This window comes from Gymnoscopelus microlampas (genome assembly GCF_963454915.1).
Source record: "Gymnoscopelus microlampas genome assembly, chromosome: 9".
Classification (NCBI taxonomy): Eukaryota; Metazoa; Chordata; class Actinopteri; order Myctophiformes; family Myctophidae; genus Gymnoscopelus; species Gymnoscopelus microlampas.
Window position 1 is genome coordinate 16,813,859 of NC_139946.1, and position 14,236 is coordinate 16,828,094.

General features: G+C 40.8%; 1 protein-coding gene across 2 annotated transcripts in view; it reads right to left on the bottom strand.

The window, feature by feature from the left end:
- kif14 (kinesin family member 14) overlaps window positions 1-14,236 on the bottom strand; it is a 47,611-nt gene that overhangs the window by 21,076 nt on the left and 12,299 nt on the right. For both annotated transcript variants that reach the window (XM_084066618.1, XM_084066617.1), the window contains exons 13-17: window positions 2,044-2,191; window positions 1,897-1,960; window positions 1,523-1,707; window positions 881-983; window positions 132-289 (exon numbers count right to left, since the gene is read on the bottom strand). In XM_084066618.1, the coding sequence (XP_083922744.1) occupies window positions 132-289; window positions 881-983; window positions 1,523-1,707; window positions 1,897-1,960; window positions 2,044-2,191 (658 nt within the window). The remainder of the gene's footprint in view (window positions 1-131; window positions 290-880; window positions 984-1,522; window positions 1,708-1,896; window positions 1,961-2,043; window positions 2,192-14,236) is intronic.

Genomic DNA, 14,236 nt, shown 5'->3' on the forward strand with positions numbered 1-14,236 from the left:
GTGGTATTTATCCTATTAAGGATAAATACCTATATACCACTCTATTTTTAGAGTGGTATTTGTCCTATTAAGACCTGCAAATGTATAGATTAAGCTTTTAATTGCTGGTTTGGATGCCCCTTTAGACTCACTGGGCTCTTTGAGCAGAGAGCAGTTCGTTTTTGGCAAACTCAAAGTCCTTCTGTCCATCACGGGCACCTGTCCAGCAAGAGACCCGTGTCCCAGCCTGCACCTCTGCCGGGTGGTTGAAGCGGAAATAATGGTCTCCGCCCAGAATCAACCGGTCACCCTGTCCAAGGAACGGCAAAGAACAAAGGTGATAAAAGTGTAATTAAGAGAGATTCATGTAGTGCTAATCACAGAGTCACTTGGTGAGAAGCAAAGGACATACAAGCGTATTAAAAGCAAAGTGGTATACGACAAGAAGTAGGGGGGCCATGTCCACAGAGCACGCTTATTGAGATGAGTGCTTTGATATCATGTCCATAGCATTCGCACAGCGTGATGCCCGCACTGTTCTAACCTTTCAGCGTTATTAGTACAAATAGCTTAGCTGTAACAATGTAAAAATGATTAAAATGTTGGTTGTAAATTATGGGGTTGTCACACTCAATCGGGAGGATCAAATGACCGGCACTCCTCTCCAAAAGTTGAACTGTTTCCAGCTTGAAGCACACCAGAGAAATGCCGGGCATTGGGAGCTCGAAGGTTGGTGCTGGGAAGAGGAGCGCACCAGCGTGTCTTTACCATAGAAATACATGGAAGATTGGTGCTGCCAACTAAAAGGAGCCCTCTGTGGACACGGCTCATAAATTACATCACAAATGTTTTAAATGTTAATCGTTCCATGGTGCCAGGATAAACCTGTCGATATATTTACATGGTGAAGCACTATGCAGTCAGAGATGATGTTTCCATTAACGTAGGTCTTGGCGTTCTCCATGGGAGTGATGCTGACCGTTCCATTAATGTTGGATATGACACTGAAACAGACACAAGACAGGAAAAAGACAAAAATGTGGTTGTAATTTTATTTTTCAAATGTAATGTTTTTTCCATTACAAAGCAACCCATCTAATAGTTTCAATAATAACAAAAAAAATATATATATATATATATAATATATTAAAAGGGCCATTTAGTAACAGCCATGCATGCTCACTAAAGCTATAACTCGGGCCAGATTTGAATGAAACATATTTTAACCAATCTGTGTCGTAAAGTATATGAATACTGTACGTAACTACAGTAGCACATGGGCAGTGGTGGGAGGTAGCCTAGTGTTGGGTAGGCTACCTCCCACCACTGCACATGTGCTACTGTAGTTATTTGAAGCAGACCTCCAAAGATAAGCATTCACGTTTTAGTGAAGTTATAAATACATTTAAAAAAGTGCTTATGCTAACCGATTTTTATTACAAAAATTGCATCTGACAATTTATCATTTATAAATTGATTAATTGAACAAACGGATAAGATTATAGATGTGTCTATAGTCTATATCTATATTTCTCAGCCTCACCAGTGTTGGTCGGCAATGAGGGCTCCAGACAGCTGGATGTCATGGAGGGAATCGAACTTGCATTTGCCCACCCTCGTCTGTCCCTCTCTGACCATGTAGAGCAGCATCTCAGACAGCTGGGGGTCCTCGTTCAGGTTCACCAAGTTAGGAAGACTGTTGTCCACCTTGAAGGTCACGCCTGCCCTCTGGGGACGGACAGACGCATGGAATAAAGCAAAAATAAATTCTCCCGAATATTGTATGGCCAAGTCCTAATTTCGCGATTTGTGAAACACCAACACTAGCGGCGCAAAATTATGTTGTTTTAGTAATATAGTCTATACCCGTGGGGGGATATGCGTGCGTGGGTGAAGTATTCCTCTACATCCGCTTACCTGCAGCGCCTCAGCCTCTTCTCGCTTGCGAATATCCGCCTGCTCGAGTTTCTCTCTCCACGCCCTGAAAAACAAATTACATTTATTAATAACATACAATTACGACATGTTCTACCTGTTAATCAACAAATGATCTAAAGGACTGACCGGTTGGTCTCGGCCATCTGCCTCTCCTGGCTGATGAGTCTGCTCCTCAGGGCAGAGATCTCCTGCTGGTAGCCTCTCACCCTCTCCGGCTCCACACCCTGGGCGCTCATCTGGGCCGAACGGAGCTTCTCCACCTCGGCCTTCAGCTCTGGATACAGACACACAGTATATGTGAATACATACAGATACACATTTATACTGATACACAGTATGGAATAAACGTACACACAGTACTGTATGTATGTAACATTCAGGGTGAAACGACTGATCAAATATTTTACAATTTCTTAATGTCATTTTTTGCGTGCGTGGATACTAGGAACACCACACACATAACATGAAAGCCAACACCACACGCACACAGAGACAATCCAAAATATTGCCATTATAATACCTCAACCTAAAATATTGTTTCTAAAAAACTACTACTATGAATTGTTAAGTGAAATATTCTCACCAGTCTAACCATGTTTTCTTACCTAACCAACATGAAGTTGTTTCAGTTATTTTACTAACCAACGTTGCTCTCGACTATGATATTGTAAGACAAGATCTACCAACGTTGCTCTCAACTATGATATTGTAAGACAAGATCTACCAGACAGGTACCACAGGAGGAAACTTAAATCCACAACAAGAGCTCCCCCTAGTGCTCAGAACGGTAAACAGGGCAATCTTCTTGTGAAAAATAATACTTGCATGACAGTTAGCTGCCGTGGTGCAGCTGACAGTGCATAAATATGGCCCAGAGGCAAGGTTAGGGCCAAGCCTTAATTGAACTGGGTGGTGAATAAGGTGGTGATGGATGGATGGGCGGACAGGAGGATGGGTGTCAGAGGGAGAGACACACACACACACGTTTGCATTACTATACTTGTGAGCACATAAACAGTTTAGGAGAGCAATTTTAGGAATACCATTTTTTGGTTTTGCTTTGTTAACTGTAAGCCAAAAGTAAACATATCCATCTACAACCTCACAACGAGCCACGATGCAACGCGTTGTGAGCTTGTAGATTTGATATTTTTTGGTGTGTGACATCATCAAGTATAAAATAGGGAAAACGCTAACCCCAACCCCTAAACCTCACCCCCAAATGCCTAACCCTAAACCCCAACACAAATCTTTTCCTGAGTGTGACCATAAAAAACACCATTTCTCTTGTGAGGACCAGGAAAATGGTCGTAACAATGGTCTATTTCTCAAATTCTACTATACTTGTGGAGACATTTGGTCCTCACAAGGATAGTAATACAAACAGTCACAGAGCAAGGAAGGAGACGAGGAAAGAGAATGAGTGGTATGCAGACAGCCGCAGCAGAGGGAGTGTGAACTAGACGCGTCGCAATTTGCAATTGCAAAGTGTGGTTGCCAATTACATTGTCACGTCACTCCTGAGATCACTTGCGTTTCATTTTGAAGGGACTGACCCCCCCAAAAATCATGTTTTTGCATCAAACGGTGACATTTTGCGCATTCGTGGCGCCCCCTATGGGTCAAAGTGGAAATGCTTTTGGGGACTCGTTGAGTAAATCACCCTCGACATGTGATTCAAATTTGGGATCGATTGGACGTTTCGTTCGTGATTTTTGACATTTTTGGTAAAACGGGTCCCTCCCACTAACTTTGGAAACAATTTACGGAAGAACGGTAAGGACTATCATAATGCCGTTTGGATATGTTTATCGCAGGGGTCCATAGATCACGTGTACCGATTTTTGTGAGATTTGGAAAAAAAAATTAGGAAAAGGAGCAAAAAGTGTGTTTTGAAGAAAATTCAAAATGGCGGAAAATCTATCCTGACGCAAATGGGCGTGGCCTATATGGGGAGATGCGTTGTGACCCAAGGAATCCAGGGGAAAATAAATTTTGATTTTACGACCTACGGTTCAAGAGTTATAGGCCAAAACGTAAAGTGGGCTGTTATAGCGCCACCATGTGGCCGACTGGTGTGATTATTTTTTAAATAATTTTGCAAAAAACTATTAACCTCCCCTCCAAGTCTTGTAACTGTAGCCCTTACGGTTTCCGAGAAAAATATACTTTAATGGGAGTTTGTGCAATTCCCATGAAAGTGAATGGGGAAATTTAATGCACTAATAAATCAATATCAAAAAATCTATCCATACGCAAATGGGCGTGGCCTATATGGGGAGTTGCGTAATGACCCAAGGAATCTAGGGAAAAATACATTTTGATTTTACGACCTACGGTTCAAGAGTTATAGGCCAAAAGGTAAAGTGGGCTCTTATAGCGCCACCATGAGGCCGAATGTTGTAATATTTGTTTCAATAATTTGGCAATAAACTATGAACCTCCCCTCAAAGTCTGGTAACTGTAGCTCTTACGGGTTCTGAGAAAAAAATACTTGAATTTTAGTGTTTTCACTTTTCCATTGAAGTGGATGGGGAAATTTAATGCACTAATAAATCAATATCAATTAAACTATGCAACCAATCTCTTAGCCTTATGCAAGTGCACGATTCCCGGTCAGACCGGTCATTTTGACATATAGCACTAAATTGGGAAAAATAAACTGTGGGAGGAGTAGCGGCCCGAAGTATTGTTTATCTATAAATAAATAAACTAGACGCGTCGCAATTGGCAATTGCAAAGTGTGGTTGCGCCGACGCCGGTCGGGACTCGAGTAATACGCCGGGAGGAATACCGTCGGAGACTGCGCCAATTACATTGTCACGTCACTCCTGAGATCACTTGCGTTTCATTTTGAAGGGACTGACCCCCCAAAAAATCATGTTTTTGCGTGAAACGGTGACATTTTGCAAATTCGTGGCGCCCCCTGTGGGTCAAAGTGGAAATGCTTTTGGGGACTTGTTGAGTAAATAACCCTCGACATGTGATTGAAATTTGGGATCGATTGGACGTTTTGTTCGGGATTTTTGACATTTTTGGTAAAACGGGTCCCTCCCGCTAACTTTGGAAACAATTTACGGAAGAACGGTAAGGACAATCATAATGCCGTTTGGATAGGTTTATCGCAGGGGTCCATAGATCACGTGTACCGATTTGTGTGAGATTTGGAAAAACATTGTAGGAAAAGGAGCAAAAAGTGTGTTTTGAAGAAAATTCAAAATGGCGGAAAATATATCCTGACACAAATGGGCATGGCCTATATGGGGAGATGTGTCGTGACCCAAGGAATCCAGGGGAAAATAAATTTTGATTTTACGACCTACGGTTCAAGAGTTATAGGCCAAAAGGTAAAGTGGGCTGTTATAGCGCCACCATGTGGCCGACTGGTGTGATTTTTTTCATAATAATTTTGCAAAAAACTATTAACCTCCCCTCCAAGTCTTGTAACTGTAGGCCTTACGGTTTCCGAGAAAAAAATACGTGAATGGGAGTTTTTGCAATTCCCATTCAAGTGAATGGGGAAATTTAATGCACTAGTAAATCAATATCAAAAAATCTATCCATACGCAAATGGGCGTGGCCTATATGGGGAGTTGCGTAATGACCCAAGGAATCTAGGGAAAAAGAAATTTTGATTTTACGACCTACGGTTCAAGAGTTAAAGGCCAAAAGGTAAAGTGGGCTGTTATAGCGCCACCATGAGGCCGAATGGTGTAATATTTGTTTCAATAATTTGGCAATAAACTATGAACCTCCCCTCAAAGTCTGGTAACTGTAGCTCTTACGGTTTCTGAGAAAAAAATACTTGAATTTTATTGTTTTCACTTTTCCATTGAAGTGGATGGGGAAATTTAATGCACTAATAAATCAATATCAATTAAACTATGCAACCAATCTCTTAGCCTTATGCAAGTGCACGATTCCCGGTCAGACCGGTCATTTTGACATATAGCACTAAATTGGGAAAAATAAACTGTGGGAGGAGTAGCGGCCCGAAGTATTGTTTACACATAAATAAAGTAACAAACAAAGTTTATCTATAACGATAGTCTGGTTGCCCTGTTAGGGCAACCACACTAACTAGACGCGTCGCAATTGGCAATTGCAAAGTGTGGTTGCGCCGACGCCGGTCGCGGGTCGTTGCGTAATGACCCAAGGAATGTATGGAAATTGAAATTTTGATTTTACGACCTACGGTTCAAGAGTTATAGGCCAAAACGTAAAGTGGGCTGTTATAGCGCCACCATGTGGCCCACTGGTGTGATTATTTTTTAAATAATTTAGCAATAAACTATTAACCTCCCCTCCAAGTCTTGTAACTGTAGCCCTTACGGTTTCCGAGAAAGAAATACTTGAATGGGAGTTTTCGCAATTCCCATTAAAGTGGATGGGGAAATTTAATGCACTAATAATTCAATATCAAAAAATCTATCTAGACGCAAATGGGCGTGGCCTATATGGAAAGTTGCGTAATGACCCAAGGAATCTAGGGAAAAAGAAATTTGGATTTTACGACCTACGGTTCAAGAGTTATAGGCCAAAAGGTAAAGTGGGCTCTTATAGCGCCACCATGAGGCCGAATGGTGTAATATTTGTTTCAATAATTTTGCAAAATACTATTAACCTCCCCTCCAAGTCTTGTAACTGTAGCCCTTACGGTTTCCGAGAAAGAAATACTTGAATGGGAGTTTTCGCAATTCCCATTCAAGTGAATGGGGAAATTTAATGCACTAATAAATCAATATCAAAAAATCTATCCATACGCAAATGGGCGTGGCCTATATGGAGAGTTGTGTAATGACCCAAGGAATCCAGGGAAAAAGAAATTTTGATTTTACGACCTACGGTTCAAGAGTTATAGGCCAAAAGGTAAAGTGGGCTGTTATAGCGCCACCATGAGGCCGAATGGTGTAATATTTGTTTCAATAATTTGGCAATAAACTATGAACCTCCCCTCAAAGTCTGGTAACTGTAGCTCTTACGGTTTCTGAGAAAAAAATACTTGAATTTTATTGTTTTCACTTTTCCATTGAAGTGGATGGGGAAATTTAATGCACTAATAAATCAATATCAATTAAACTATGCAACCAATCTCTTAGCCTTATGCAAGTGCACGATTCCCGGTCAGACCGGTCATTTTGACATATAGCACTAAATTGGGAAAAATAAACTGTGGGAGGAGTAGCGGCCCGAAGTATTGTTTACACATAAATAAAGTAACAAACAAAGTTTATCTATAACGATAATCTGGTTGCCCTGTTAGGGCAACCACACTAACTAGACGCGTCGCAATTGGCAATTGCAAAGTGTGGTTGCGCCGACGCCGGTCGGGACTCGAGTAATACGCTGGGAGGAATACCGTCGGAGACTGCGCCAATTACATTGTCACGTCACTCCTGAGATCGCTTGCGTTTCATTTTGAAGGGACTGACTCCCCCAAAAATCATGTTTTGGCATCAAACGGTGACATTTTGCGCATTCGTGGCGCCCCCTATGGGTCAAAGTGGAAATGCTTTTGGGGAGTCGTTGAGTAAATCACCCTCGACATGTGATTTAAATTTGGGATCGATTGGACGTTTCGTTCGTGATTTTTGACATTTTTAGTAAAACGGGTCCCTCCCACTAACTTTGGAAACAATTTACGGAAGAACGGTAAGGACTATGAAAATGCCGTTTGGATATGTTTACCGCATGGGCCCAGAGATCATGTGTACCGATTTCTGTGACATTTGGACAAAATATGTTGGAGGAGGAGCTAAAAGTGTGGTTTGAAGAAAATTCAAAATGGCGGAAAATTTATCCAGACGGAAATGGGCGTGGCCTATATGGGGAGTTGCGTCGTGACCCAAGGAATCCAGGGGAAAATAAATTTTGATTTTACGACCTACGGTTCAAGAGTTATAGGTCAAAACGTAAAGTGGGCTGTTATAGCGCCACCATGTGGCCGACTGGTGTGATTATTTTTTAAATAATTTAGCAATAAACTATTAACCTCCCCTCCAAGTCTTGTAACTGTAGCCCTTACGGTTTCCGAGAAAGAAATACTTGAATGGGAGTTTTTGCAATTCCCATGAAAGTGAATGGGGAAATTTAATGCACTAATAAATCAATATCAAAAAATCTATCCATACGCAAATGGGCGTGGCCTATATGGGGAGTTGCGTAATGACCCAAGGAATCTAGGGAAAAATAAATTTTGATTTTACGACCTACGGTTCAAGAGTTATAGGCCAAAAGGTAAAGTGGGCTCTTATAGCGCCACCATGAGGCCGAATGGTGTAATATTTGTTTAAATAATTTGGCAATAAACTATGAACCTCCCCTCAAAGTCTGGTAACTGTAGCTCTTACGGTTTCTGAGAAAAAAATACTTGAATTTTAGTGTTTTCACTTTTCCATTGAAGTGGATGGGGAAATTTAATGCACTAATAAATCAATATCAATTAAACTATGCAACCAATCTCTTAGCCTTATGCAAGTGCACGATTCCCGGTCAGACCGGTCATTTTGACATATAGCACTAAATTGGGAAAAATAAACTGTGGGAGGAGTAGCGGCCCGAAGTATTGTTTACACATAAATAAAGTAACAAACAAAGTTTATCTATAACGATAGTCTGGTTGCCCTGTTAGGGCAACCACACTAACTAGACGCGTCGCAATTGAGGGCAATTGCAAAGTGTGGTTGCGCCGACGCCGGTCGCGGGTCGTTGCGTAATGACCCAAGGAATGTATGGAAATTGAAATTTTGATTTTACGACCTACGGTTCAAGAGTTATAGGCCAAAACGTAAAGTGGGCTGTTATAGCGCCACCATGTGGCCCACTGGTGTGATTATTTTTTAAATAATTTAGCAATAAACTATTAACCTCCCCTCCAAGTCTTGTAACTGTAGCCCTTACGGTTTCCGAGAAAGAAATACTTGAATGGGAGTTTTCGCAATTCCCATTAAAGTGGATGGGGAAATTTAATGCACTAATAATTCAATATCAAAAAATCTATCTGGACGCAAATGGGCGTGGCCTATATGGAAAGTTGCGTAATGACCCAAGGAATCTAGGGAAAAATAAATTTTGATTTTACGACCTACGGTTCAAGAGTTATAGGCCAAAAGGTAAAGTGGGCTCTTATAGCGCCACCATGAGGCCGAATGGTGTAATATTTGTTTCAATAATTTTGCAAAATACTATTAACCTCCCCTCCAAGTCTTGTAACTGTAGCCCTTACGGTTTCCGAGAAAGAAATACGTGAATGGGAGTTTTCGCAATTCCCATTAAAGTGGATGGGGAAATTTAATGCACTAATAAATCAATATCAAAAAATCTATCCATACGCAAATGGGCGTGGCCTATATGGGGAGTTGCGTAATGACCCAAGGAATCTAGGGAAAAAGAAATTTTGATTTTACGACCTACGGTTCAAGAGTTATAGGCCAAAAGGTAAAGTGGGCTGTTATAGCGCCACCATGAGGCCGAATGGTGTAATATTTGTTTCAATAATTTGGCAATAAACTATGAACCTCCCCTCAAAGTCTGGTAACTGTAGCTCTTACGGTTTCTGAGAAAAAAATACTTGAATTTTATTGTTTTCACTTTTCCATTGAAGTGGATGGGGAAATTTAATGCACTAATAAATCAATATCAATTAAACTATGCAACCAATCTCTTAGCCTTATGCAAGTGCACGATTCCCGGTCAGACCGGTCATTTTGACATATAGCACTAAATTGGGAAAAATAAACTGTGGGAGGAGTAGCGGCCCGAAGTATTGTTTACACATAAATAAAGTAACAAACAAAGTTTATCTATAACGATAGTCTGGTTGCCCTGTTAGGGCAACCACACTAACTAGACGCGTCGCAATTTGCAATTGCAAAGTGTGGTTGCGCCGACGCCGGTCGGGACTCGAGTAATACGCCGGGAGGAATGCCGTCGGAGACTGCGCCAATTACATCGTCGCGTCACTCCTGAGATCGCTTGCGTTTCATTTTGAAGGGACTGACCCCCCCAAAAATCATGTTTTTGCATCAAACGGTGACATTGTGCGCATTCGTGGCGCCCCCTATGGGTCAAAGTGGAAATGCTTTTGCGGACTCGTTGAGTAAATTACCCTCGACATGTGATTCAAATTTGGGATCGATTGGACGTTTCGTTTGTGATTTTTGACATTTTTGGTAAAACGGGTCCCTCCCGCTAAATTTGGAAACAATTTACGGAAGAACGGTAAGGACTATCATAATGCCGTTTGGATATGTTTATCGCAGGGGTCCATAGATCACGTGTACCGATTTTTGTGAGATTTGGAAAAAACAATTAGGAAAAGGAGCAAAAAGTGTGTTTTGAAGAAATTTCAAAATGGCGGAAAATCTATCCAGACGGAAATGGGCGTGGCCTATATGGGGAGTTGCGTCGTGACCCAAGGAATCCAGGGGAAAAGAAATTTTGATTTTACGACCTACGGTTCAAGAGTTATAGGCCAAAACGTAAAGTGGGCTGTTGTAGCGCCACCATGTGGCCGACTGGTGTGATTTTTTTCATAATAATTTTGCAAAAAACTATTAACCTCCCCTCCAAGTCTTGTAACTGTAGGCCTTACGGTTTCCGAGGAAAAAATACTTGAATGGGAGTTTGTGCAATTCCCATTCAAGTGAATGGGGAAATTTAATGCACTAATAAATCAATATCAAAAAATCTATCCATACGCAAATGGGCGTGGCCTATATGGGGAGTTGCGTAATGACCCAAGGAATCTAGGGAAAAAGAAATTTTGATTTTACGACCTACGGTTCAAGAGTTATAGGCCAAAAGGTAAAGTGGGCTGTTATAGCGCCACCATGAGGCCGAATGGTGTAATATTTGTTTCAATAATTTGGCAATAAACTATGAACCTCCCCTCAAAGTCTGGTAACTGTAGCTCTTACGGTTTCTGAGAAAAAAATACTTGAATTTTATTTTTTTCACTTTTCCATTAAAGTGGATGGGGAAATTTAATGCACTAATAAATCAATATCAATTAAACTATGCAACCAATCTCTTAGCCTGATGCAAGTGCACGATTCCCGGTCAGACCGGTCATTTTGACATATAGCACTAAATTGGGAAAAATAAACTGTGGGAGGAGTAGCGGCCCGAAGTATTGTTTACACATAAATAAAGTAACAAACAAAGTTTATCTATAACGATAGTCTGGTTGCCCTGTTAGGGCAACCACACTAACTAGACGCGTCGCAATTAGCAATTGCAAAGTGTGGTTGCGCCGACGCCGGTCGCGGGTCGTTGCGTAATGACCCAAGGAATGTATGGAAATTGAAATTTTAATTTTACGACCTACGGTTCAAGAGTTATAGGCCAAAACGTAAAGTGGGCTGTTATAGCGCCACCATGTGGCCCACTGGTGTGATTATTTTTTAAATAATTTAGCAATAAACTATTAACCTCCCCTCCAAGTCTTGTAACTGTAGCCCTTACGGTTTCCGAGAAAGAAATACTTGAATGGGAGTTTTCGCAATTCCCATTAAAGTGGATGGGGAAATTTAATGCACTAATAATTCAATATAAAAAAATCTATCTAGACGCAAATGGGCGTGGCCTATATGGAAAGTTGCGTAATGACCCAAGGAATCTAGGGAAAAATAAATTTTGATTTTACGACCTACGGTTCAAGAGTTATAGGCCAAAAGGTAAAGTGGGCTCTTATAGCGCCACCATGAGGCCGAATGGTGTAATATTTGTTTCAATAATTTTGCAAAATACTATTAACCTCCCCTCCAAGTCTTGTAACTGTAGCCCTTACGGTTTCCGAGAAAGAAATACGTGAATGGGAGTTTTTGCAATTCCCATTCAAGTGAATGGGGAAATTTAATGCACTAATAAATCAATATAAAAAAATCTATCCATACGCAAATGGGCGTGGCCTATATGGGGAGTTGTGTAATGACCCAAGGAATGTAGGGAAAAATAAATTTTGATTTTACGACCTACGGTTCAAGAGTTATAGGCCAAAAGGTGAAGTGGGCTGTTATAGCGCCACCATGAGGCCGAATGGTGTAATATTTGTTTCAATAATTTGGCAATAAACTATGAACCTCCCCTCAAAGTCTGGTAACTGTAGCTCTTACGGTTTCTGAGAAAAAAATACTTGAATTTTATTGTTTTCACTTTTCCATTGAAGTGGATGGGGAAATTTAATGCACTAATAAATCAATATCAATTAAACTATGCAACCAATCTCTTAGCCTTATGCAAGTGCACGATTCCCGGTCAGACCGGTCATTTTGACATATAGCACTAAATTGGGAAAAATAAACTGTGGGAGGAGTAGCGGCCCGAAGTATTGTTTACACATAAATAAAGTAACAAACAAAGTTTATCTATAACGATAGTCTGGTTGCCCTGTTAGGGCAACCACACTAACTAGACGCGTCGCAATTGAGGGCAATTGCAAAGTGTGGTTGCGCCGACGCCGGTCGCGGGTTGTTGCGTAATGACCCAAAGAATGTATGGAAATGGTAATTTTGATTTTACGACCTACGGTTCAAGAGTTATAGGCCAAAAGGTAAAGTGGGCTGTTATAGCGCCACCATGTGGCCGACTGGTGTGATTTTTTTCATAATAATTTTGCAAAAAACTATTAACCTCCCCTCCAAGTCTTGTAACTGTAGGCCTTACGGTTTCCGAGAAAAAAATATGTGAATGGGAGTTTTTGCAATTCCCATTCAAGTGAATGGGGAAATTTAATGCACTAATAAATCAATATCAAAAAATCTATCCATACGCAAATGGGCGTGGCCTATATGGGGAGTTGCGTAATGACCCAAGGAATCTAGGGAAATTTTTTTTTTGATTTTACGACCTACGGTTCAAGAGTTATAGGCCAAAAGGTAAAGTGGGCTGTTATAGCGCCACCATGAGGCCGAATGGTGTAATATTTGTTTCAATAATTTGGCAATAAACTATGAACCTCCCCTCAAAGTCTGGTAACTGTAGCTCTTACGGTTTCTGAGAAAAAAATACTTGAATTTTATTGTTTTCACTTTTCCATTGAAGTGGATGGGGAAATTTAATGCACTAATAAATCAATATCAATTAAACTATGCAACCAATCTCTTAGCCTTATGCAAGTGCACGATTCCCGGTCAGACCGGTCATTTTGACATATAGCACTAAATTGGGAAAAATAAACTGTGGGAGGAGTAGCGGCCCGAAGTATTGTTTACACATAAATAAAGTAACAAACAAAGTTTATCTATAACGATAGTCTGGTTGCCCTGTTAGGGCAACCACACTAACTAGACGCGTCGCAATTGGCAATTGCAAAGTGTGGTTGCGCCGACGCCGGTCGCGGGTCGTTGCGTAATGACCCAAGGAATGTATGGAAATTGAAATTTTGATTTTACGACCTACGGTTCAAGAGTTATAGGCCAAAACGTAAAGTGGGCTGTTATAGCGCCACCATGTGGCCCACTGTTGTGATTATTTTTTAAATAATTTAGCAATAAACTATTAACCTCCCCTCCAAGTCTTGTAACTGTAGCCCTTACGGTTTCCGAGAAAGAAATACTTGAATGGGAGTTTTCGCAATTCCCATTAAAGTGGATGGGGAAATTTAATGCACTAATAAATCAATATCAAAAAATCTATCCAGACGCAAATGGGCGTGGCCTATATGGGGAGTTGCGTAATGACCCAAGGAATCTAGGGAAAAATAAATTTTGATTTTACGACCTACGGTTCAAGAGTTATAGGCCAAAAGGTAAAGTGGGCTGTTATAGCGCCACCATGAGGCCAAATGGTGTAATAATTGTTTCAATAATTTGGCAATAAACTATGAACCTTCCCTCAAAGTCTTGTAACTCTAGCTCTTACGGTTTCTGAGAAAAAAATACTTGAATTTTATTTTTTTCACTTTTCCATTGAAGTGGATGGGGAAATTTAATGCACTAATAAATCAATATCAATTAAACTCTGCACCCAATCTCTTAGCCTTATGCAAGTGCACGATTCCCGGTCAGACCGGTCATTTTGACATATAGCACTAAATTGGGAAAAATAAACTGTGGGAGGAGTAGCGGCCCGAAGTATTGTTTATCTATAAATAAAGAAACAAAGTTTATCTATAACGATAGTCTGGTTGCCCTGTTAGGGCAACCACACTAATAAATAAAGTATAAGGAGTACTATAGTCTGGTTGCCCTGTTAGGGCAACCACACTAATAACAGTGCAAGTGAGTGCACAAAGGAATGAATTTTCACATGCACACAAAATAGTAATCGAATGCACCAGACACAGAAGGACTGCACGTCAATTAACAATAGGACGCAG